At 45.1% G+C, this 27,801-nt stretch overlaps 1 protein-coding gene across 5 annotated transcripts in view; it reads right to left on the bottom strand.

The window, feature by feature from the left end:
- Nucleotides 1-27,801, bottom strand: part of tp63 (tumor protein p63) — a 274,654-nt gene that overhangs the window by 91,406 nt on the left and 155,447 nt on the right. The window contains exon 1 of one of the 5 annotated variants that reach the window (XM_038815785.1): nt 22,004-22,180. The exons of the other annotated variants lie outside the window; for them this stretch is intronic. Within the exon in view, the coding sequence (XP_038671713.1) occupies nt 22,004-22,045 (42 nt within the window). The 5' untranslated portion in view covers nt 22,046-22,180. Of the gene's footprint in view, nt 1-22,003; nt 22,181-27,801 lie in introns of those variants that run through there. 5 annotated transcript variants of the gene reach the window in all.

Below are 27,801 nucleotides of genomic sequence, written 5' to 3' on the forward strand. Positions count from 1 at the left end.
ATCCTTGGCACCAGGCCACATGAAGAGATTAATAGGATCGGTGACCAAAAGCTCGGTTAGGTATGTTTAACAGAGTGCCTTACGCGAGGAGAAAAAAAGATTTTAGTGGCATATGAACATACAAACAAGGAGCAGTAGACCGCTCCGCTCCGCTCCGCCCCCCTCCAGCCTGCTCCACCATTTAGTAAGATCACGGCTAACCTCAAATCTGCCTCCCGCACACCCCCAATAACCTTTCACCCCCTGGCTTACTAAGAATCTATCCTTCTCTCCCTTAAAAATATCCAAAGATTCTGCTTTTCAGGAAGAGTTCCAAAGACTCACGACCCTCGGAGTGAAAAAGTTTCATCACTTCTCTGTTTTAAATGCGTGTCCACTTATTTTTAAACAGTGATCCTAGTTCTTGATTCTCCGACAAGAGGAAACATCCTCTCCACATCCACCCTGTCAACACACCTCAGAATCCTAAATGTTTGAATCAAGTCATCGCTTATTCTTCTAAACTCCAGCAGATACAAGCTGAGTCTGTCCAGCCTTTCCTCAGAGCACAACCCCCCCATTCCAGATATCAATTTAACAAACCTTCTCTGAACTGCTTCTAACATATTTACATCTTTCCTTAAAGAAGGAGTCCAATACTGTACACAATACTCCAGATGTGGTCTCACTAGTGTGCTGTACAACTGAAACATAACCTCCCTATTTTTGTATTTAATTACACCTCAAATAACTGATGGACTTCAAATAACTAGCGCAATGTCAAGTGGGTGGTGATTTCTACCTCAGAACAGGAAGTAGATGGATTTTGGAAAGATAAAATACCAAATCTATTTCCTTCGTGTATGTACTCCTTACAATCCCCATCAACCCCAGTTACTTTATCCTTAGAATCTGTAGCTGGGCTTGACACAATTATTTTGTACTTTTCCATAAAGTTGCTCCTTCGGTTAATCCCCAGTAAAAGCACAGTAAATCTCAGCAAGATACTGTATGCATTTAATACCACCATGCTCATTCCAATGCACACATTCCTCAGATGGCTGCTGTCTCCAGTCACTCTCCAAACACCTATTAATCTGTCTACAGCCATCGTAAGTTTAAGTGCCTGTGCAGCTGTCACCTATGCATTACCTCAGCAGGTGGTGAACTTTCAGGTAACAGTGAAACCCCTAAAGATGATAATGCACGTTGGAAGCACCATCCAAAATCAGCAGTGAGGCTCCAACTGGACTGCGGTGGCTGAAAGTTAAGGGTCAGTTTAAGGCAAGGGGGCGAGCTGCATATATTCTTCAGTAAACCACAGTGAATACTTCAAAGCCACATCCTATCTGACAGCTAAACAATTAATGGAATATACTGCAGGGGCCATAAGGAATTCTATTAAATCTGCTGAGGGGATAAGATCACGTTTCCCTTCACTGTCCAATGTGACATTTAAAAATGACATATATTTAAAATCAATTAATTATTTAGTGGGGAGGGGAGTGAAGTCAGTGTTTGAAGGTCAAATCTCTTAAAAACATAAATGGAAGATGTATCCAGTCTTCCTGCACGATCCAAGGCCACACTTCTGACTAAATTTGGAAAGATAAACTCTCTCATTCAGGAAACATTCTGAGACTGTGACCATGGTAGTGTTGATAGTGTGTGACAGTTTGCACACATACGTGTGGCGACTTCACCAGAGGTGATCCTTTACAAGGGGAATCTTGGCAACTGGCTGATGGAGATGGTGGCGAGGTGGGAGCCAGCAGCGTGCCCCAACATTTCGCTGCAGGACTCGTCCAGGCAAAGAAAGAAGAATTATAAATGCAAAAATAAAACAGAAGTATGACCACTTAAAAATTGTGAACCAAAATCCTCCTGCACCTCATGTTCAAAAGCCAAGAGGACTTCTTGAATGATTTGCTAAAGATTGTGGCTAAAGATTGGACCTGACAACGATTACAGCCACAGGTTCTGGTATTGATTGGATTCATTTGGAGCACAGCTTTGTAAGATTTATATATGTATTTTGAAGATTTCCCCGTCACTAAACATCCTTTAGAATTTAGTCAATGCTTGAGGACTATTCACCCTTTGGCACAAGCCGGAGAAATTCTCTCACTTCATATTCAATTCGATTCAGGTAGAATGACATTCATTAACCGCCACTTGGGAACAAAGGAGCAGGAAGAGGCCATTTAGTCCTTGGCCCTCTTCTGCCATTCAATGAGATCATGGATAATTCCACGTATTCACGTTTGCCCAAATCCCTGACTACCTTTGGTGAATAAAAGTCCATCAATCAATATTAAATTAGCAACCGACCTGTGCCAACTGACATTTACAAAAAGATGCTCCAGACTTTTGCCATCCTTTGTGTTGAATGTTTCCTCCTGAAAGATCTGGTTCCCTATGTCCCAGACTCCCCAACTAGCAGGAAGGACGTAGGATAAAACTTCTGGAGAGAGAGTATCTTTGAGACAAGACTGTGAAGTGCTTTGGGGACATTGAGGGCTTGAATCATTCCTTCTCCATGAATGCAAGATTCTTCATCTCTCATTTTTGCAATGAATGAATAATTTTCTCAATGACATGGAGAGAGCAAGGGCTAAACGATTCCACATATCGCCATGCCACATCTCCTTCACGTTGTGACATTTTCTCATTCTTTTTTGATGCAATTCCTTGCAACATGGAAGTCAAAGTCAAACGAAGGCCACGGCTGATATGAAGAAATAAATGACAAAACCTTTCTTTAGGAGCAGACTGGTACTTTCACTGAATAACTGGAGCAAAGTTTCATTGTGTTCCATGACAAGGAGAGTGGGTCATGTCCAGATCCTCTATAGACCTAACATTGAGAGTCATCATTGGTGACGGGTGGAGCTTTATGGTGATCCCATAGGGAATGAGCCACCCCTGAACTCACGCCCTGATTTTTGATAAAAGAAAATTTGAATTATACTAACTCCAAAGGCATGGGTAACATGCATGTCAGCAATTTTAAAACCACTTTAGTGATTAAAAAGCATGACACACCTTCCTTCTCATGTACTAAATGCAAGTGCATTGTGTCATGCACTACTGAAGAGATTCAAATCTTAAAATTTCTCACACCCATCAACCAGCTTATATTGTACTTGGTACAAGAAAGTGATCTCAACATCATTGTTATAAGAGAATTCAAAGGCTGGGCCAAAGCTCTAACCCCTAAGGCTCCATGGTCATTCGGAGTTGACGGCACCCATTGAGTGCCTCCTGCCAGTTCACAGCGAGTAAACGAAAAGTCCCATGGTGGGAAAGTGACGCGCCTTCGGAAAGCAGCAGCTGGAGTGATTGAAATCAACCTAGAGATGAGCACTGCCTGTGGCAAATTATAAATCTGGACCAAAGTCTGCAAGTTGTCAGTCTGCCAGGGACTGACTTTCTGGCTGAGGCTAGAATCATTATCAAAACCCGATTGGGGAACTCAATGAAAACGGTGTGGCATTGAGCTATACAAGGTAGGACGGTGACAAGTTTCATATCTTGTCTGTGATAAGTTAACACATCACAGTGGGAACACAATTGGTGTTAACACCGTAGCAACACAGGAATTTCTGCACAAGAAAACGCTGGGTCTATGAAGCTCACCTACTACCATTCCTGATAATTGCTGATGCAATAGTCAGGAAGTTTTTGACTCATCATGACAATCTTTTTTTAAAAAATAATCTTATTCCCACATGTCGGCTTACATTAACAACGCAATGAAGTTACTGTGAAAAGCCCCAAGTCGCCAGATTCCGCGTACACAGAGGGAGAATCAGATAATACCTATCAGCACGTCTTTCGGGACTTGTGGGAGGAAACCGAATCACCCGGAGGAAACCCAAGCAGACACGGGGAGAACGTGCAGACTCCGTACAGACAGTGACCCAAACCGGGAATCGAACCTGGGACCCTGGAGCTGTGAAGCAACTGTGCTACCCACTGTGCCACTGTACCCAATACATAATTCTATAACTGATCCCTGGGATGAAGGGCTTTAGGAACCAGAGGTCTATTGCTCACAAACATGCAATACTCACCATATGACATATAAATATTTATTGAAATAAATCTATCTACATTGTCCTCGAGTAAATCAACACTATTTATTCTTCCTATTTCTGAGCGAATTTGTTCCATAGATTGGCCACTCACTCACAGAAATGCTATTCCGGCAGAGATTAATTCTGAATTTAGCCCCTTGAAACACAGGCTTTGTCCTTTGATTCCATTGTTCTGTTCGGGTTGAAACATTGAAATATATTATCTTGTCCTTTCCATGTCCGAAAAGCAATTGTGTAACCATATCTTTTTCAATGAGAACATGCCCATTGTATGCACTCTGTAACAAGTAGTATGTTTGCGGCTTGAAATCAACAGCCAGGACTCTTGTTCCTGATAACTCTCGCTGCTGGTGAGTGCGGATATATTTCGATTGAGGGAAGGCAGGAGCAAACTTGACTATGGTACTGCCAATGGATGAACAGCCATTTGCTTAGATTCATACGTGAAAACTAACCATTTAGCTAAAGTTGGATGGATACAAGAACGTAAGAACTAGGAACAGGAGTAGGCCATCTGGCCCCTCGAGCCTGCTCCGCCATTCAATGAGATCACGGCTGATCTTTTGTGGACTCAGCTCCACTTTCCGGCCTGAACACCATAACCCTTAATCCCTTTTTTCTTCAAAAAACTATCTATCTTTACCTTAAAAACATTTAATGAAGGAGCCTCAACTGCTTCACTGGGCAAGGAATTCCATAGATTCACAACCCTTTGGGTGAAGAGGTTCCTCCTAAACTCAGTCCTAAATCTACTTCACCTTATTTTGAGGCTATGTCCCCTAGTTCTGCTGTCACCCGCCAGTGGAAACAACCTGCCCGCATCTATCCTATCTATTCCCTTCATAATTTTAAATGTTTCTATAAGATCCCCCCTCATCCTTCTAAATTCCAACGAGTACAGTTCCAGTCTACTCAACCTATCCTCATAATCCAACCCCTTCAGCTCTGGGATTAACCTAGTGAATCTCCTCTGCACACCCTCTAGTGCCAGTACGTCCTTTCTCAAGTAAGGAGACCAAAACGGAACACCAGGTGTGGCCTCACTAACACCTTATACAATTGCAGCATAACCTCCCTCGTCTTAAACTCCATCCCTCTAGCAATGAAGGACAAAATTCCATTTGCCTTCTTAATCACCTGTTGCACCTGTAAACCAACTTTCTGTGACTCATGCACTAGCACACCCAAGTCTCTCTGCACAGCGGCATGCTTTAATATTTTATTATTTAAATAATAATCCCGTTTGCTGTTATTCCTACCAAAATGGATAACCTCACATTTGTCAACATTGTATTCCATCTGCCAGACCCGAGCCCATTCACTTAACCTATCCAAATCCCTCTGCAGACTTCCAGTATCCTCTGCAATTTTCGCTTTACCACTCATCTTAGTGTCATCTGCAAACTTGGACACATTGCCCTTGGTCCCCAACTCCAAATCATCTATGTAAGGGGCGGGATTCACCAAAATGGAGACTAAGGGCGCAATTCTCCGAGCCCCGTGCTGGAGAATCACTGCAACTGTGTGACGCCACCCCGACGCGAGATTCTCCGAGGTGAGGAGAATCGGCGCCGGCGCGTTTGGCGCGACGCTGGTTGCGGGCCGCCGTCCGCGCGGAAACAGCAGAGCCCCGCCTGTGCTATTCACCCCTGGTCGCTGCCGGCGGGAACTCTGCGCGGTCGGTGAGGGGGTGGCCTGTGGGGGGGGGGGGTGCGCTCCGATGGGGTCTGGCCCGAGATATCGGGGCCCTCCGATCGGCGGGCCGGCCTCTCCCCCCCTCGGGCCTACTTTGTTACGCAGCCAGTCCCTGAATCCCCACGCCATGTTGCGTAGGGGCCGGCGGGTTGGCACGGCGCAACTGCGCATGCGCAGGTTGGGATGGCGGCAATTTGGCACCAGGAAGGGAGGCTGTAGCGGCATGAACCACTCCAGCGCCGCGCTGGCCCCCTGTGGGGCCAGAATCGATAGACCTCGCACCCGTTTCGCGCTGTCGTCATTTTGGAGAATCGTGCCCCAAGTGTTCGCGGCGTCGTGAACGGACACGGGGACTACAGATTCTGGCCCCCACATGGGGCCAGCACAGCGCTGGAGCGGTTCATACCACTCCAGCCTCCCTTCTCGGCGCCAAATGGGCGCCGCGCATGCATGGGGGACGTCTTCAGCACGCCAGCCCCTATGCAACATGGCGTGGGGTTCAGGGGCCGGCCACGCACCAAAGTAGGCCTGGGTGGGAGAGGCCGGCCCGCCGATTGGTGGGCCCCGATCGCAGCCCTCCCCCACAGGCCGCCCCCGACCCTTTGTGCAGTTTCCGCCGGCAGCGACCAGGGTTAAAGGGCGCCGGCGGGCCGTTTCCACGTGGCCGCTCGGCCCATCCAGGCTGGAGAATCGGCGTCCCGGCCGCGGACAGCAGCCCGTGGCCGGCACCGCGCCACACTGACTGCCACAAATGGCGGTGATTCTCCGCATCTTGGAGAATCGCGCGCCGGTGTCGGGGTGACGTGGTGCGGTTGCGATGATTCTCTGGCCCGGGCAGGGCTCAGAGAATCGCACCCAAGATATCCTTGAAAGCATTTGGAGTGGAAGCTGGAGTGAGACAATGTGCATTCTTACCTTGAATAATTATAATTACGGACAATATTGGATTGACCCGGAATATTGGATAGACTCCACAATCCAGCGCTAATTTGCCCAACCCAACAAGAGGCAAGATTCTGCTGCTACATTCTAATACATCTTGCAGCTTGAGGAACAGCTAAAACTAATGCAATAAAAGTGGAACTTTCAGAGAATGCTACCTAAAGTTCTTTTCTGGAGGTCCAACTTGCAATCGGTGTCATATGAAGGAGGCCAGGAAGAGCTAACTGGTGACTGGGATTATACTAGGTGGTTCAGGTGAAGAGTAACACCTGCAAAGATTTGATGGTCCAAGTGGCCCCTTTGTATAATCGTCTATGATTTTAGTATATGCCTTTTGATGAGGCAAGGTTCACAGTCCAATTGGAGCGGTCGTAAATATGTGCAGGTTAAGTGGATTGGCCATGATAAATTGCCCTCAGTATCCAAAAAGGTTAGGCGGGGTTACTGGGTTGCGAGAATAGGAGGTGAAGGTGTGGGCTTAAGTAGAATGCTCTTTCCAAGGGCCGGTGAAGACTTGATGGACCACATGGCCTCCTTATGCACTGCAAATTCTACAAATGAGACAGGATATGTTCATCAATTTAACCCTTTGTAGATTGCAATTACATACATCAGCAAAATTTCAGCTATCTGAGGTTACCACAACACCGAACAAGCTCAATTAAAATTAGTATTATGGTGAATTTTTAAAAATTGCATATAAAAGCACTTTCAGTTAAGCTGATTATAGTCATTATCTTGGCGACAAGGTTTGTGTTTTCGAAGAGATTGAGTGTGCAGATTTTGGCATCTAACGTTTACTACATTCACTTCCATATACAGCATAAACCAGACAGGGAGCAAATTTACCTTGATTCAAGATCCAATTTAACACAAAAACCTTTGCCAAATCTCTAAAACAAAAGGTGCATTGACACAAATGGTATGGGAATCTTTCACGCGTTGTATTTTATCACAATGAACAAGTCCCTTTAACACCAGGAAATGGAAAGGTACGTGAGACTAAAAGATCGACATGCTTTGGAAATTGGGTTGAAACTAATTGATGTTTGCAAGGGTTTTACTGGGCAATAAAGTTCTTTAGTTGGAATTGTGAATCTAATACCAAACATGACATGGCACCATTAATTCTCCTACTCTGAGCTTTTGGATGCGAATGGTCATTTCCAACTTGTGGAGACACGAACCACTCAGATGCCCATTTTTCTTCTCTCCAGACTCCAAGTTCCGATGTATGGGCCGTGTTTAAATTTAGTCTTGCCCACCTTGTAGTTTGTAAGAAGATTCTTGGGTTATCATCGGTTCACAAGCAGTTATCACTCTGGCGCATCTCATGCCACGTCCAACACAACCTCAGAGACACAAATCCTACCAGCCGCCGGTGTGCCTTGAAATGCACACTGCTGGGTAAAACACCAAAATAAAATTAACACAGAATTAAATAAAATGGAACATCTGGAGTCATTTCAGCCTATGAAACAGACTTAGTCAACACAGAGAACAAGGTGGCCTCAGGCTGAATAACAATCATTTTTCTGCCTAACCACCTGCCCTCATGAATCATTCTACACCTTTACACCCAGGATTACAGAAGCAAAACAACTCTTAAGGGTCAAGCTGAGATTGCACAGAGCATTTCTGAACATTTGAAAAGTTATAAAAGCACAATTGATTATGTAGGTGAAATCCACCACATTTACTGAAAGAAAGGCAGCACGGTAGCATTGTGGATAGCACAATTGCTTCACAGCTCCAGGGTCCCAGGTTCGATTCCGGCTTGGGTCACTGTGTGGAGTCAGCACGTTCTCCCCGTGTGTGCGTGTGTTTCCTCCGGGTGCTCCGGTTTCCTCCCACAGTCCAAAGATGTGCAGGTTATGTCGATAGGCCATGATAAATTCCCCTTAGTGTCCAAAATTGCCCTTAGTGTTGGGTGGGGTTACTGGGTTATGGGGATAGGGTAGAGGTGTTGACTTTGGGTAGGGTGCTCTTTCCAAGAGCCTGTGCAGACTCAATGGGCCGAATGGCCTCCTTCTGCACTGTAAATTCTATGAAAATGAAGGGCTTAGTTCTCAGGATATTTCATAGTGCTAAAGAACTTTCTTGCTCAATCCTGCAGCTCACACTGTCCATCACACAAGACAACTTTCAAGAAAGCAGAGGCAGATTGAGGATGGCCAAGTAAAAGCAAACCAATTATCTAGAAGAAAGAGTTTGCCACAAAGTCACTGAGTCATACGGGACAGAAGAGGCCCTTCGGCCCATCTGTATTTGTAGAACACCACTTACAAATTCAGGATGGCTTAAAACAGTCAATGGGGAGGCCATGGTATAGTGGTATTGTCACTGGATTAGTAAGTCAGAGACCCAGAGTAATGTGCCATGGGTTCAAATCTCATCATGCCGGTGGTGGAATTTGAATTCAATAAAAATCTAGAATTAGACGGTTAACGATGGCCATAAAACTATTGTCAATTGTTGTAAAAATCTATCTGGCTCACAAATGTCCTTTAGGGAAGGATCCTCAATGGCCTCACAAACCATTCCATTCAAGGGCAATTGGGGATGGGCAACATGCTGGCCCAGAATACCTTTGAAATGTATGCTATAATATAGGAAAACACAACAGCCAATTGGTACACAGCAAGATCCCACATAAAGAAATAACACAAATGACCCGAGGGATATCTATCATTCTAGGACAGATCAGATAAAGGATACATGTACATGTTAGAATCATGGTTTACAAAGAATCTAGTACCACCAGAATCTGTCACTTATACCACCCAGTTACAGTCATAGTACGAAAGTGACTACTGATATGTGACGCAGAGTTGTGGGTAATGACTTAGAGGCCACTAACAGACTAGCAACTCACTAACTCAGACTGCCATGTGTCATTGTTAATGTCACAGGTGGGACACAGCCCACAGACCATTACAGCACACAGTTAATAATTAAATTTGACAAAGAGTCATCGGACTCGAAACGTTAGCTCTTTTCTCTCCCTACAGATGCTGCCAGACCTTCTGAGATTTTCCAGCATTTTCACTTTCATTTCAGATTCCAGCATCCGCAGTACTTTGCTTTTATCCAGCATTTAATAATTAAATTATAATACTGAATCCAAACTTAACCTAACTAGATGCACAGAATAAACTGATGTAGTCACTTCAATACTTGCTGCCCTCCCTCCCGCCGTGGACAGTTCCTGCTCAGTCAGTATATCATCTCAGTAATATACGACATACATTTTAGTGCTGGCATCTTGGACATGTGGGTGTGCAGTCATCATAAACATCTTTTGATTTTCAAAAGCTTATGGATGAAGAATTCCACCTCAGGTGTGAACCCCTCTCTGTTTTAAGGTTTCCAATTGGTCCACAGTGCACCTTTCCAACATTTACAGCTGTGTTTTTTCAAAATCCAGCATTGTTAGATCCAGCCAACACGGACATCAAATAACAGCAGACTTTAACCACCACAGACCAGCACCACCTCCGATGTACGGTTGGAAAATGATCAGTGCTCATACCATACATTCATCAAGATGTTGCCTGGGATGGAACATTTAAGTTATGAAGAGAGGTTGGATAGGCTTGGGTTGTTTTCACTGGAGCAGAGAAGACTGAGGGGTGACCTGATCGAGGTGGACAAGATTATGAGGGGCATGGACAGGGTGGATAGGGAGCTGCTGTTTTCCTTAATTGAAGGGTCAATCACAAAGGGATACAAGTTCAAAGTGAGGGGCAGGAAGTTTAACGGAGGTTTAGCGGAGAATGTGGGGGGAATCTTTTTTACCCAGAGGGTGGTGACAGTCTGGAACGCACTGCCTGGGAGGGTGGGAGAGGCGGGTTATCTCACATCCTTTAAAAAGTACCTGGATGAGCACTTGGCACGTCATAACATTCAAGGCTATGGGCCAGGTGCTGGCAAATGGGGTTAGGTGGGCAGGTCATGTGCTTTTCATGTCGATGCAGACTTGATGGGCCAAAGGGCCTCTTCTGTACTGTTTTCCTCTAACATTCTGTGACCTCAAGTTTCTCAAGATTGGAAAATTAGAATACAGGAATAGTTATAATGTAAAGGGCAGAGAGGAGAAAGATTTCCTTAAATGTCTACAGGACAATTCTCTAGGTTAGTATGCCTCCAAGGAAGGAAGAATTGCTGGATCGGGTTCTTCGGAAAGGAGTGGATCAGGTGATCAAGTGTCAGTAGGGGAGCATTCAGGGGATAGTGATCATAGTATCATAAGATTTACATAGCTACGGAAAAGAAAAAAATGCGATCCAAATTATAATGCCTTGATGGGAGGAAATTTAAGTCGGCAAATAATTAACGGTTGGCAGGCAGAAATATAACGGAATAATAAAAGATGGAGCTTCAGGTACAGTCAAAGCCTCATTCGTATCAGAGGAAAAGGTTGGAAAAAATAAATCACAGCTCTCAGGATGATAAAAGAGATGGAGAGTGAGATGAAGTAGAAAAAGGAGGTACGTAATAAATGTCAAGTTGATAATACATGTGAGAACTAAGCTGAATATAGAACATTTATAAGCAAATAGGAAATAAAAGCAGAGACGGCAGTCAACAAAACTATAAACTCACAACAGGCAGAGAAATCATCAGGAGGAGTGGGGCCAATTAGTGATCAAAAAGTAATTTACACATGGAGGCAGAGGGCATTGGTGAGGTGCTTTTTTAAAAATGTGTTTATAGGATGTGGCCGTCGGTAGGCCAGCATTTGCTGCCCATTCCTAATTATCCTTGAACAGAGTGGTCTGCTTGGCCATTTCAGAGGTCTGCTGGCCAAGTAAGGAGCAGAATTTAATTTCAGATTATTAAATTTAAATTTCACCATCTGCCATGGTGGGATTCAATCCCGGGTCCCCGGAGCAGTACCCTGACAACACATCCACGCCACTGTCTCAATGAGTACTTTGCATCTGCCTTTATCAAAGATGACAATTCTGTCAAATAGTGAAAGCAGAGGTAGTTGAGACACTGGGTAGGTTAAGATTGATAAAAGGAATGCATCTGAAGGTTTGACTGGACTTTTGTAAAGTCACCAGAACGTCAGAGAATGCTGAGAGAAGCAAGAGTGGAAGGTGTGGAAGCACTGGCTATAATCTTCCTGATGTGGAGATGCCGGCGTTGGACTGGGGTGGGCACAGTAAGAAGTCTTACAATACCAGGTTAAAGTCCAACAGGTTTGTTTCAAACACTAGCTTCTTCAGGTGAAAGGCAAATGGGATTAGGTGGGCAGGTCCTTCCTTCACCTGAGAAAGGAGCAGTGCTCCAAAAGCTAGTGTTTGAAACATGTTGGACTTCTTACTATAATCTTCCGAACCTCACAAGGTGACGGGGTGTTGTCCGAGGACTACTTTCGGAATAAAATTAACACTCATAAAGAGAGCAATCTGGATGAAGTAAAAGGAAAGTCAGTGCAGATTTGTTAAAGGCAACTAACTTGCTTGAGATTTTTTACGAGGTAACAAGAGGGTTAGGAGGGTAATGAAATCGATGATTCAAGGAAAAGCTTTTCGACGCAGAGGGTGTTGGGAATCTGGAACTCTCTGCCTGAAAGGGTGGTAGAGACGGGAACCCTCACAGTATTTAAAAAGCATTTAGATGAGCAACATGAAATGCCAGAGCAGACAAGGCTGGAAAATGGATAAGAATGCTTGATGACCAGCACAGACACGATGGGCCGAAAGGTCTCTTTCTGTGCTAAACACTATGACTCTATGATATGGAGTGCACTGAATTTCAAAAGGCATTTGATAAAGTTCTACACAACAGTCTTATTAATGAAGTCAAAAGTCCATGAAATAAAAGGGACAGAGGCACGAAGTTGGCTGAATGACAGGAAACAGAGTAGTCACCAACAGTTGTTGTGCAGACTAGAGACAGTTACATGCTGGAGCCAGGTACACGCTGGAGACAGGTACACGCTGGAGCCAGGTACACGCTGGAGCCAGGTACACGCTGGAGACAGGTACACGCTGGAGGCAGGTACACGCTGGAGGCAGGTACACGCTGGAGGCAGGTACACGCTGGAGGCAGGTACACGCTGGAGGCAGGTACACGCTGGAGGCAGGTACACGCTGGAGCCAGGTACACGCTGGAGACAGGTACACGCTGGAGCCAGGTACACGCTGGAGCCAGGTACACGCTGGAGACAGGTACACGCTGGAGACAGGTACACGCTGGAGACAGGTACACGCTGGAGACAGGTACACGCTGGAGACAGGTACACGCTGGAGACAGGTACACGCTGGAGACAGGTACACGCTGGAGACAGGTACACGCTGGAGACAGGTACACGCTGGAGACAGGTACACGCTGGAGACAGGTACACGCTGGAGACAGATACAGACTAGAGACAAGTGCACGCTGGAGAGAGGGCAGCATGGTAGCACACGTGGCTAGCACTGTGGCTTCACAGCGCCAGGGTCCCAGGTTCAATTGCCCGCTGGGTCACTGATTGTGCGGAGATTGCCCGTTCTTCCCGTGTCTGCGTGGGTTTCCTCCGGGTGCTCCAGTTTCCTCTCACAGTCCAAAAGATGTGCAGGCTAGGTGGCTTGTCCATGCTAAATTGTCCTTACGTGTCCAAAAAAAAAGTTTAGGAGGGGCTATTGGGTTATGGGGATAGGGTAGAAGTGAGGGTTTAAGTGGGTTGGTGCAGACTCAACGGGCCGAATGGCCTCCTTCTGCACTGTATGTCCCATATGCTATGTAGGTACACACTGGAGATGGTACACGCTGGGGTCAGCATGGCAGGATTATTGCTTTCCTTGACCTATAGTAATAACCTGGACTTGGCATTGCCAATTTCAGAATTTGAAAATGACACATGTTGCAAACTGAGAAAAAGATAAGAGATTGACTTCAGGAAAACACAAAGTCAGACAGGGCACTTGGCAGATTGAATTCAATGCAGAGAAATGTAATGTGAATGATTTCGGTAGGAAGAATGCATTCAAGCAATATTTTAAAAAAGGCTAAAATTCTGAAGGGGTTTGAGGAGCTCCGGGACCCTGGGTATATTGCACACTAATCATTGGTGGCAGGGTTGGTGAGGGTGTGGATAATGGAGTATGCAGACTCTTGGGCTTTCAATAGCGGCCTAGAGAACAAAAACAGCATGATTAACCAACATAAAACACTCGTCCACACGCAACTGGAGTGTTATGTCCAATTCTGGGCACCATATTTTAGGAAGGATGTGGTTAGATTCAGGGAACTGGGTTGTTCTCCTTAGAGCAGAGAATGTTGGGAGGAGATTTGATGGAGGCATTCAAAATCATGAGGGATCTGGACAGAGTAGACAGGGTGAAACTGCTAACCTTTATGGAAGGGTCATAAACCAGGGGATACTGATTTAAGATAATTGGCTTAAGATCCAAAGGCAACACAAGGGTAAAACATTTTTACACAGCGAGTGGTTCAGTTCTGGAATGCATTGCCTGTGAGTGTGGTGGAGGCAGACTCAATCATGACTTTCAAAAGGAACATCTGAAGAAAAAAGATTTGCAGGACTAAGGAGGACAGGAGGCGGAAGAGTGGAACCAGTTTGTGTGTTCTTACAGGGAACCAGCATAGACCCGATGGGACTAATCACTTCCTCCTGTACTATAACCATTCTATGATCCCATGATTCTACATTTAGTTGGAGGAAGTTTCTGCTCATTAAGGATTCAATTTCAGACAAGCAGTCTCAGAACTTAGAATCAGCGGATGGGTCAAAAGATGTGGCGTGAGGTAGAGCTGGGTGTCATCATTCAACATCAGTGGACACTTTGTTTTCCGAGAATGGCGCAGCATATAGGGAAGAAATAGGAGGGGGTCAAGGATAGATCCAGAGAGGGCACCAAATGAAACAGCAGCAGGAAGAGAGGCCACGGCCTTCTCCAGCCACTACTGGACAGATAGGAATGGGACCAGGAGAGTGTATTCCCACCGAGCTGAGCAACAGTGGAAAGGTGATGGAGGAGAATGGCATGGCTGCAGTGAGGTCGAGACGGACTAGGAGCCATAGTAGACCATTGACACACTCACACTGGATATCATTTGTGACTTTGATAAGAGTTGTTCTGGTAGGGACAGAAGCCGATTAGAGGGATTGGAGTTCCAGGAAAGATGTGCATGGATTTGGAAAGTGCCATATGGCTTAGGAGAGGAATGTGAGGTTAGGATGGAGGATGGAAGAGTTAATTTTGAGTAAAGGGGGGATGAGAGCAGATTTGTAAGAGAGAGGAGGACAGTACCTCAGGAGAGAGAACTATTAGCAATATGTATTAATCATGGGAGCCAGGAAGGGGGTTTGTGCGGCCCACAGTAGAGTAGGATTATGGTTGAGGGGGTAGAAGATGGGTCACATAGGCAAGATGAGTTCAAAGAGGAATTGCGAATTAAACAATGCAAATTCAGTGTTAGCATAAAGGAGAACCTTAAAGGAAGCTTGGTCCAATATGTGAGAGGAAGGTGAATGGCAGAGGTAGCGAAACAATCTTTGTGACAACAAAGTCTATGAATCCTCAAACTTGCTTTTTGGAGGTGTGAGTGGAAGAAACAGGGGGAAAGGGCTTTATAAAGTGGTTTGCATGAGATGATTCTGGGACAGGGAGAGTTTGAGCAGCCAAGAACAGGACCCAACAGTGTCTTTGTGTGGTCCAGCTAGATAGGGGTGTTTAGAGTGGAAGCTGGAGAAGTGGAGCATCGTGAGGTTATCCATGGGCTTGCGGTAAAGCAAAGTGCTGACTAAACACATTAAAGAAGCCATTCCCTATGGACAAGCCCTCCGTCTACACAGGATCTGCTCAGACGAGGTGGAGCGTAACAGGCATCTACAGACACTGAAGGATGCCCTCGTACGAACGGGATATGGCGCTCGACTCATCGATCGACAGTTCCAACACGCCACAGCAAAAAACCGCACCGACCTCCTCAGAAGACAAACACGGGGCACAACCGACAGAGTACCCTTCATCGTCCAGTACTTTCCCGGAGCGGAGGAACTACAACGTCAGCTTCGCAGCCTTCAACACTTCATCGATGAAGATGAATATCTTGCCAAGGTCACCCCCACAACCCCACTACTTGCCTTCAAACAACCGCGCAACCTCAAACAAACCATTGTTTTCAGCAAACCCAGCCTTCAGAACAGCGACCACGACACCACACAACCCTGCCATGGCAATCTCTGCAAGACGTGCCAGATCATCGACATGGGTACCACCATTACATGTGAGAACACCACCCACCAGGTATGCAGTACATACTCGCACGACTCGGCCAACGTTGTCTACCTCATACGCTGCAGGAAAGGATGTCCCGAAGCGTGGTACATTGGCGAGACCATGCAGACGCTGCGACAACGAATGAACGGACATCGTGCGACAATCACCAGGCAGGAATGTTCCCTTCCAGTCGGGGAACACTTCAGCAGTCAAGGGCATTCAGCCTCTGATCTCCGGGTAAGCGTTCTCCAAGGCGGCCTTCAGGACGCTCGACAACGCAGAATCGCTGAGCAGAAACTTATAGCCAAGTTCCGCACACGAGTGCGACCTCAACCGGGACCTGGGATTGATGTCGCATTACATTCACCCCCCACCATATAGCCTGGGTTTGTGAAATCCTACCAACTGTCCTGGCTTGAGGCAATTCACACCTATTTAACCTGGGGTTACCCCTATCTTTGGATCTGTAAAGATTTAATTACCTGCTAATGCTCGCATTCTAAGCATTGTCTGGCATCTTTGAATTTGTATATACATGTGTTTCTGGAACATACCTCTTCATTCACCTGAGGAAGGAGCAGCGCGCGGAAAGCTAGTATTTGAAACAAACATGTTGGACTTTAACCTGATGTTGTAAGACTTCTTTCCATATTTACTTGACTTTCTTCAACGGCGCTGACCCGAGGTCTCTGAGGCAAAGGGGATAAATCCCACAGTCTCGGGTACCTTGGGAATCTTTACATTAGGATGAGACTGACTGTCTCGCTCTAATATACAGGTTTGTGAAAAGGTGATCCCGTCCACATTGCGCAGGATTTACATCGCAATGTCCTGCGAGATTGCATTGAATCTTGAGAGCCAGGTAGATCATGGCAGTGGGGTCTCCCAGCTTTTATCGGCCATGCTGCGCAGTGACGGGCTGCCTCTCAGGCTAAGCGTGGCTGTTGGATTGCGCCCACTGTCTTTTTCTAAAGATTTTACATTGTCCAGCTTATTGAAAATGTGAATACTGCATATGGGGTATTCGTCAGGAAATGCAGGCACAAGCAGGTTGTGTAAGACCAGCTGGAAATGTTACCCTTGTGATGGTTTCACATTCACAACAGCACGGCATTAACGGAGTGGGCACCTCCGCTTCCGGGTCTGGGGAATGTTTCAGCATGATAATGGGGATACCACAGCACTACATAGGAAAAACCATCACCACAAATTGACACATTGCTTCACCAAGAAAAACAAAACTTCACAAAGAAAAATGTCAGAGCTAAGTTTTTTTTTTAAGTTCAAGAAAAGCATTCAGACAGGCACAGCAAAAGTCATTTAAAAAAGGAAGAAATTTTTCCAAACAAGCTCATCTAAGTTGACAGATCTGATCACGCACGGGGCGTCGGAACCTCAGGGGCCTGCTTATTTGGAACTGGTGGAAGAAAACTTTAACCCAGGTTAGATCCGTGTCAGATTCATTAAAGCTTCAATGACCAAAGGAGCCTTCAAAGCAACAGATCTTCCTTACAATGAAGATGTCAGAGTGTAAAACAGCAATAATTACTTCCAATTGATATATATCTAATTATTTTATGATTCAAAAACATTATGCAGCAAGTCTTGCTCCAATAATAATCATCACCTCCAATTACTTAAGGTACACTCTACAAGATCCAAATGAGTTTGGGAGCCACACCCCCTCAAACAAAAGTGCGCCTGGGAATCAAGTGATTTAAAAAAGTTATCCTTATTTCTAAAGTGTGAGCTCTCTCCATCTGCATCGAGCCCTTCATCAAAAAGAACATAGACAGATCACCTGCTGATACCCTCATCCATACGTTACCCCAATGGGCGACTGGGAAATGCACCTCAGTAACGTGGGTCATCCTGTCCTCTTTCCCCAGCTCATTCAGCCACTAAATGACACACCCTGACCCCATCACCACTACCACCCAACACCTTTACTCTTTCATGGGCTGTGACTGTTGCTGACAAGGCCGGCATTTATCGCCAACCCCTAATTGCCCTTGAACTGAGAGGTTTGCTGGGCCATTTCAGAGGACATTTAAGAGTCAAGCCACATTGCTGTGGGTCTGGAGTTGCGTGTAGACCCGGCCTGGTAAGGACGGCACATTTCCTTCCCTCAAGGACATGAGTGAATCAGATGGTTTTTTACAACGGTCAATGGTAGTTGTCATGGTTACCATTACTGAGACTAGCTGTCAATTCCAGATATATCAACTGAATTTAAATGCCACCAACTGCCATGGTGGAATTTTAAAAAGGAATTATTTCGCCGGATGTGGGTGTCGCTGGCTAGGTCAGCATTTATTGTCCATTCCTAATTGTCCGAGAGAAGGTGGTGGTGAGCTGCCTATTTGAATTCCTGCACACTATGTGGTGTAGGTACACCAAGTGTGCTGTTAGGGAAAGAGCTCCTGAAAATAAATTTGAACCTGTGCCCCTTCCCATTAGCCTGGGCATCTGGTTTACTCGCCCAATGATGTTACCATTACCACCATCTCTCCTTGATATCATCAATAGTACAAGCAAAGTGAAAAAGGACTTTAACTTTATAAAACTCAGTTATCAATAAAAGTTCTGATGAAAGGTCGCAGACATGAGATTTTGGTGGTTTAAGTGAGTCAACAGGGGTCTTGGGATGGGAGGCCCACGTTGTCACCCTTCGGAAGTTCTACCACATTAAGTACCTCTCAGACACCTAAGTGGCCAGCGGTGGATTTTTAGCGGGATCAAGGACCCCAAGGGTAGAAGCCCCCCCCCCCCCCCCCCCCCCCCTACTTACCCTAACTGAGAGCTCTTGGCCAATCAGAGGCCAGCAGCTATAAATTGCCGGCAGCATCATTAGGGGAATTGTGATAGCTGCTGGTAATACACCTACCTGAGGCCCAGGTTCACTGTGGGACCCAGGTTACAGGTGAGAGATGGGGAAGGATGGGGGTGTTGGCAGCATGGATAGGGAAATGGCTATCAGCTGGGACCTCTTTCCCAATGTCAAATCCCTCAGTCTGGCGCAGAACGCCTTTGAACAAAGGACCTCGAGAAGTCAGAGAGCAGCCACACCAAGGTTTGTGTTTTGAACTCTGCATGACAACCATTGCTGACGAAATATCAATGGTGGCAGGATGCGGCCCTTAAGCAGGCATTATTCGCTCACTTCCAGCGTCAATTGACTGCAGGGTAGGAAGGTCACCAGCTTTCCCACCAGATTTAATCCCTTGGAGGCAGGAAGGCAACAGGGCCCATACCTGCCACCCCCCCTGTCCAATTAAATTCTCTCTACCTCCAAACTTGCCACAGGGCAGAGCATTAAGTTCTGCCAATTAGCTCTGTTCCTCTCTTCATAGATGCGGTCAGGTCTCCAGAGCAATCCTAGCATTTACTGTTCTTTATCAATAAAGAAAGCTCACTCACTATAACTCGGTTGCCAAGTGAAGTTTGTGGAAGGACCTGATTTCAACCTGAAATCAGAAAAGCCATAAGGACTGACGAACTTTACATGACATTCCCAGGAGGACTGTCGAGAAGTCGGTGGACAGATGAGGAATTTCTAACCCCCATAAATTACATCACTTGGCTTACGACAGTTCTTTGATCAACATTAAAGGACAGCAACACACAACCACGGTGAAGGTTTTAACTTTGTTCTCTTCAGTCTGATTGAACACTGCAATTAGGTGGAATACTCAAAACCTCTCTTCGCTGGGGATCAGGATAGTTTGTAGCTGTTGATGTGGTGGAAAGGCAGGGTACGCCAGAGCACCCAGGTGCTGGTTTGACAGGAAGCTCACTCCATGCAGTGGTTGACTCCCCCGTACTGGGTAAAATGCACAATAATTTTGGGGAATCACCAATGTAGTCGCCGTCACTGACATTCCATCAGTGGGTGATTATATGGTGCCTTTACTGTTGTCTGCAAGTTTCAGTTGAAGGCTTTACATCTAATGATGCTGCACAAGAGTGTTATTTAAACTGATTGTACCAGCTTCTCCAAAGTGCTCTTCAGTTTGCAGAGATCTCTTGTCTCACCCAGTTCATACAGACGGCAACAACACATTCATAAAATACCAAACAATCTGTGTCCCATCGAGGAGGAGCGAATCATGTAACTTATCTACATTTTCAGATTTTTATGAAAAGATGTCTTGGATGGTAAATCTGATGTTATGTAAAATGGAGTAAAATTAAAACAGCGAATACCATTCAGACAGTGAACCTCTGCAGTGCTGCAGGACCCTTTCAAGATGTGTTCCCACGTCAAACAGCTGCCTGCAAATTCTCGTCATAGTTTCTTTTTCAAATTAATGTTTGCAGATTTGAACTTTTTCTTGTGGTGCTGTGTTGCTAACTCACGTTTAGTGCACAAACCTTTCCCAAGCTTCAGATGATTCAGGGGAATTGGAAAAAGCTACTTTACATCTTACGCACTGTGATTATTTATAGGGATACGTTAGATCCTGTAAGAAAGCTTTCTTTGCAAGGTGATGCTTTTAGAAATACTGGCATTCTGCATTACTTTAAACATAAACAGTTACCATATCTGAAAAACATTTTGATGGATTTTTTTAAGCATCAGTTTCTCACTTTCCGGTGTTATCCGCATCACTTAATTTATGATAATTAGTCATTGAATGAGCACATCAACAACTTTGAATTATCAGTACGTCCGATTTGTAAACTTTCGACATTCTACGGTAGGGTTAGAAATATATAGGGATCTGCCGCTTAGCTCGAGAATTCTTCATTCGGTTTGGAAAATCTGTTTGTTGTGGAGTGTTATTATTAACCTCAATATTCACTGTCATCTTTAAACATCACACATTTAGGAAAGTCATCTCCCCTTAGAGCCAACAGCTACACTTGAGAGTTTTGGTAAATACTTTCTGGTAGACAGACATGGACAGATTTGGGCCATTACCCAGAAGCCTGTACACATTTATCAATCCAATTCCAAAGTTTGAGTATTTGCAAAGTGAAAAAGGCAGTGCCTGACAATAGCAGGTTAGAGCACTGAAGATTTTCAGAAGTGGATGGCAGAGATTTATATCAGAATTCCAGTTCTGAAGCTGCGTGCCCCTTGCCTCCTACCCTCAGCTTCCGCCCTATCAAAAACAAAACAAGGTAAAATGGAAAGTGTCGAGTTTGAAATCGAGTTCCAAGGAGCTGAGAATTTATCATACGGAGACTCCGATCTGTTGGCAGCGGCACTCGCATCCTGGGCTGATTACATGGTTTTGAGGTTTTGGCATTTATTTTTGTTTCAAAGAGCAGACGTTATTACCGAGTGACACTCAATAGAGCACAAACTTTACCCGAAATTATTTCTGCATTAGAAAAAAGTAAGACACACTCTTTCAAGCTTTATTTGCCCGCTCTTATGCAGGAGGCTTACCTGCCTTGTCGCACTTATGACCAAACTAAGAGAATACTCTCAGTCAACCTCAAACAATTTGCACAAGACAGTCAATGAGTTATCAACAGAGCAGTTTGGAAACCCTGGACATATTGTGCAGAGCACGGATTCCTACCCACTGCCCCCCATCACTTGCCATTACAAAATAAAAAGGCACTTAAACAAAACTCTCCAAGAGTAGCTCCCTGAAATTGATAGTTTCCAACAATAGAAAGGCCAAGCTCCCCACTGTCCAATACCCAAAGGCTAAAATATACAGTTTAAGATGTTTAATGTCAACCCCCGTTCCAATCACAGCACTTCACAGCATGAGTAAATTTGATCAGTTAGCTCAAGGATTTGGTAAAGGTGATGAAATAAATGAATCAACAGCATTTTGTGAAGCTGCATCCTTAACAACTTTGAACGTGGGTGTGATTTTCAAGGTGTCACAAATGACAGTGTCAGTTGAGATTGAACTAAACTGAGTTAAAAGTTTGCAAATTGAATGAATTTGATAACTGTATGCCCACCTGGCCCTTATGCAAAGGTACACCTTACTAACAATTTGAACAAATCACTCTGGGATCCAATTTGAACAGAGCCAGTAGAAGTGGGTGTGAACTTTGCAGAGTTTCTGATCCACTTACCTCATTGTACTGTGACTGTGCTGCATTCTCTAAGTACAGCATGTTTGCAGCAATGTTGATGAGCGCTGCTGTCCCGTCTCCTGGCTCCAGCTTTGTGCTATGTTTATGGTAGGAGTTTTACCTCAGATTGAGTGTGTGTGTCTGTTTTTTTAAAAAAGCAGATTCTCTTATATCCAGACCTTGCTGAACAGGTAAAGTGCAAAGGGGTGGGATCTCCACACCAGCTGCCAGCCAATCTTTCCCAAAGTTCCACCTGAAACTTTTAAACTCAGCACCAATTGAATACTCCAGCAGCTAATCTACATGCCAGCCTCTCCCCTATTATTATATTCCTTACTGCCTACCTTTCCTAAACTTTCTCTTCATGGATATGAAGTAGATCTCTAACTCAAAATATACCTGGAAACTTAGTGTCAAGTTGGTTTTCGTTTTTTTCCGCCTTTTTATAAACTTCGATGGGGGTTTTGGGGGGGGGGGGGGGGGGTGTCAATGAGGGAAGAGAAAATAAAAGAGAAGATCAGAGCAAGTTGCTAATTTGTAAAATCCCAGCTGCCCACTTTGAAGCAGCATGCCTTCCCGCCTCGCCTCCTGACTCTGTACAATCGACTAGCTAATTGACAACAATAACAGCACAATGACCTTTGCTCTCTGTCCTACTCCAGACACTTCATACATTTATGAAAGCTTGCTCTGGAGATCCTTATTGCAAACCTTGTTCGAGCTGTAAAGTAGACAGGGGCACAATTAAGGAGTAATATGGGTGTACATAGCCTTCGCCACAAAAACGTCCTGCAACAATGTCAGGTCACTTAAACCAACAATCCCCCAATTAAATCTCATCAGTATGGACAATGTGTAGTTTAACCCCTTCCCTGCATCATTTGTTTTCTAAAATGCTTACTGACATATGCATCGGGAAACATTTCTTTATATTTTCATCAGTGTTTAACCTGTCAATTCAATTTTATTGAATTGCACAGGTTTCTACATATTATTAACATGATAGACAGTTCTCATCTATAGGCACTGCAAACTCCCCGAATCAGGCCCCGTTCTGCAGCCGACATAATTGGGCTCAAATCCAAACTCATTCACTACTCCAGTGTGAATCTGACTGTAACACTGATTTCAGAATTGGAAACAGGAGCTAGATTGTACAGGATGCTACACTGCGTGAGCAAAGGTCAGTGAAATGCTGAACTATGGAGTTAAGGAGGACGAGGGTGAATCTCTCTCCCGCCCCCCCCCCACTCAAGTAGGAAACTCTTGAACTCAATTATGATGTTGGGGTGCAGGTGAACAGTTACTCAGGTGCGTGAACAACTGCACTTCTCAAGGAGCTGTTGGTGTTAGCAGAGATTTGGGCTTGGCAAGTGGTACAAGATAACTTCCACAAAATAAAGGTTTTTTTTAACACTGCAGGCTTTTAAGGCACTTTGGATTTTCAAGATGACTCTCAGACAGGAAGCTGACACCACAATGAGTGGAAGATGAGTGTTCTGCATTCAGTGAGTCACTGCACAAGGGTTGCAAAATCAGGAGTGCAGCAATAAAAATGGCATTTGAAAACATTGTGCCGCTGCACCCTTTAGAAAACCATCACAGTGTCCATCCCATACAGGTTTCTTTAAAATCCCATCAAAACTATTTTGGAACATTGGCAAAAAGAGCTTTATGGCAAGCTTCCTCTTACTGAACATTCGGAAATAAACACATTTCCCAAAAATAAAATCTGTGTGGTATTGGTGCGATTTTGGCTGCTTTACATCTGATTACAACATGTAAGCCGCAATAAGTGGCCCAACAAACAGTGGCACAGTGGTTAGCACCAGGAACCCGGGGCGGCACGGTGGCAGTGGTTAACACTGCTGCCTCACAGTGCCAGGGACCTCGGTTCAATTCCGGCCTCGGGTGACTGTGTGGAGTTTGCACTTTGTCCCCCGTGACTGCGTGGGTTTCCTCTGAGTTCTCCGGTTTCCTCCCACAGTCCAGTTAATGCAAATGCAACTCCCCAGTACACCAATAAACCCCAGAAAATTGCAAACATAAACAAGACGACTGTTCAAAATGCAACTACAAGTCTTCAGAACTCGCATAGTGCATTGATAATACACCGAGCTGGTATCAGCATAATGTATGTACCAACGAGGTGGAAATGTTAAGAGATTAACACTGAAATGGGGAGTTCCCAACCACTGTGTGATTGAAATAGTCCACCGCTGAAGACAGGAAGCCATTTATAAGATTGGTAAAAGCCGACTGGAAATGTGACTAAAGTGGGTTAGTTTCTAATTTACTCAACAAAGTCCAATGAGAAAAAGTTAAGATCAGTACAGGCCCCATCCTACCTTGTGCAGCAGTCATTGCAAAGTGGTTCTGAAACAATGAATTAAGACCCAACTGTAAGGTGGGAAAACTGCACAGTTACATTTTCACACAGCAAGACCCCAGAATCAGTCAGTCTGTGGTGTGAATAGAAATCTACATTCAGTTTGAATCACCTGGAAGCTATCCAGTTCAGCTGTAGTCATACCAGAGGTGAGTTGAGAGGGAGACAGTATACAGGATGCACAGTAGAAAGAGGGTTACTTTCCAGGAGCTGCTTTATGTAGTCCTGTTGCTGAAAGCCAGCGCTGGAACCTCCTGTCCATTTGTTTAGGTAGGAGCACAAGATATAGGTCACAGTGGGTTGGGCCTACGCTGCTCCATTCAATAGAATCACAGCAAACCATCTGCCTAAATTCCATTTTCCTGCCTACTTGCCATATCCTTTAATTCCGGGTGATCAAAAATCCAGTCACTCAGCCTTAGACAAACTAAACAACGGACCATCCTCCAAGGGCAGAAAATACCAAAGGTTTAACATTTCACGGCGGCACAGTATCACAGTGGTTAGCACTGTTGCTTCACAGCTCCAGGGTCTCAGGTTCGATTCCCGCTTGGGTCACTGTCTGTGCGGAGTCTGCACGTTCTCCCCGTCTGCGTGGGTTTCCTCCGGTTGCTCCGGTTTCCTCCCACAAGTCCCGAAAGACGTGCTGTTAGGTGAATTGGACATTCTGAATTCTCCCTGAATACCCGAACAGGCGCCGGAATGTGGCGACTAGGGGATTATCACAGTAACTTCATTGCCGTGTTAATGTAAGCCTACTTGTGACAATAAAGATTATCTTTTGAGTGAAGAAATTTCTCCGCATCTTGTCCGAAATGATGTCCTCTTATCCTCAGACTGTCGTCTTGCATTCTAGATTCCAAACAAATTTTCAATGTCTATCCTGTCAAACCCCTTCAGAATCTCTCAATGAGATCAACTTTTATTCTGCTGAATTCCAGACAGTCTTGGCCCAATTTACACGGCCTCTCGTCGCAGAACAACCCTATCATTCCATCAATAACACTAAACCTTCACTGTACTGCCTGCAAGGTAGGAACACCGTTCCTTAGATATGGAAATGTGTATAATATTCCAGGCTGCACTGATTGTAACATGACCATTCTCTCCTGATAGACTCAATGGTCAGGTGCCTTACAGTTGCTTAGACAATGATCAGGAATGGTTCTGCAATATCAGCAAAAGCCACTATGGAAGCCGGGTTCTTCTGACCTTCATAGCTTCTCAGTTTCACACTGGGCCAAATACTCATGGATTGAGCTACTGGGAAATCTTGTGCAAGATTCTTTTCAATTAAAGGAGTTTAATTGAAGATAATGGAATGTTGAATCACCCCGCCCTAGCTCAAGGGTAGTGAAGTCAGCGCTCCGCATATTCTGCATCTGATCAGCCAACTCAGCAGAGAGAAGAAATCAAATCCAGCACCTTGTACTTCAGCTGGCTGTCTGTGTGCTGGATCAGCTCCAGGGTCAGCATCCTGAGCTCACATTCAACCAGTAGGGACACCAAACCTGTGTCCACCTAACTCAGTGAGGGACAATGTACCAGACTCCAGTCAGGATGAAATGCTGCTACTCACAGCTTTCCAGTACCACCTCTCCTCCCCCACCCGACCATTTTAGTGCTCTTCAGTTGAATGTGCAGAAACCACAATGAGTGACTGACAGGATCTTTTATCCAACACGGGGAGTGGGGTGCCAACATATACTTAAATCGTGACAAAGGTATCAGTACAGTTTGATTTTAAAGTTCTCAGTAACGTGGCCAGTTTTTTCACAGAGCCAGCCGCTCCTGTACTCTGCAGCATTTTAACCATCATGCTAGGTGACTGACAAAGTAAACTCGGCCAGCTACTGCCACCTATACAGGATGTCGTCCAGCTAAGATTCTGCCCTCCACTGCAGACATCCAGAAACATTTCCAAGGGGGGTGACTCATAGGTGTTCCCCTGCACAGATAATGAGATTTACTGTGTAATTATTCAGCCAAAAGCATAGCCCGAGACACACACTGTACTACCTTCCTTTTAATATCATACATGGACTTTGAGAGGAAGCTGAAACTGACCTATTCACAACAATCTGCAGTCCAGAACAAACCTAGCCGCTGCAGAACAAATATTCGCTCTTCTGCACACAGCAGAAAAGATTCAGGGGAGATTGTTCAAAACCAGTAATGTATTTTGATCGAGTAAATAATGAAAACTGTTTCCACTCAGTAACCAGAGGACACAGGTGTAATGTACTTCATTCAAGGTCAAAAGTGATTGGGTTGGGGAGGAGGAATGTTTTATGCTGCAAGACTCTGGAACTGTCCCTGCAGATTTGAGGGTAGCTCACGTCACTCCGATATTCAAAGAGGGAGGTAGAGATAAAGCAGGGAATTATAGACCAGTAAGCCTAACATCGGTAGTGGAAAAAATGCTTGAATCCATTATCAGGGACTTTATAGCCAAACATTTAGAAAGCAGTGGCAGGATCAGTCAGAGTCAACATGGATTTATGAAGGGAAAATCATGCTTGACAAATCTGTTGGAATTCTTTGAAGAGGTAACCAGTACAGTTGACAAGAGGGAGCCAGTCGATGTGGTATATTTGGACTTTCAGAAGGCATTTGACAAAGTCTCGCATAATAGATTAGTGTGCAAAATTAAAGAGCATGGGATTGGGGGAAATGTACTGAGGTGGATAGAAAACTGGTTGGCAGTGAGGAAACAAAGTAGGGATTAATAGGTCCTTTTCAAATTGCAGGCAGTAACTCGTGGGGTACCACAGGGATCGGTGCTGGGACCCCAACTATTCACAATATATATTAATGATTTGGATGAGGGAACAAAATGTAACATCTCAAAGTTTGCAGGTGATACCAAATTAGGTGGGAGGGTGAATTGTGACGAGGATGCAGGGATCCTACAGCAAGATCTGGACAGGATGGGCGAGTGGGCAAACAAATGGCAGATGCAGTATCATTTGGATAAGTGTGAGTTTATTCACTTTGGAAGCAAAAACAGGAAGGCAGATTACTACCTGAATGGTTGTAAATTGGGAGAGGGGAGTGTGCAGCGGGACCTGGGTGTCCTTGTGCTCCATTCACTGAAGGTAAGCATGCAGGCGCAGCAGGCGGTAAAGAAGGCTAATGGTATGTTGGCCTTCATTGCGAGATGTTTCTAGTATAGAAGCAGGGATGTGTTGCTGCAATTATACAGGGCCTTGATGAGGCCTCACTTGGAGTATTGTGCGTAGTTTTGGTCTCCTTCTCTGAGGAAGGATGTTCTTGCTCTCAAGGGAGTGCAACGAAGGTTTACCAGACTGATTCCAGGGATGGTGGGACTGTCATATGAGGAGAGATTGACTAGGTTGGGATTGTTCTCGCTGGAGTTCAGAAGAATGAGGGGGGATCTCAGAGACTT

The sequence above is a fragment of the Scyliorhinus canicula genome, chromosome 13 (assembly GCF_902713615.1).
Source record: "Scyliorhinus canicula chromosome 13, sScyCan1.1, whole genome shotgun sequence".
Classification (NCBI taxonomy): Eukaryota; Metazoa; Chordata; class Chondrichthyes; order Carcharhiniformes; family Scyliorhinidae; genus Scyliorhinus; species Scyliorhinus canicula.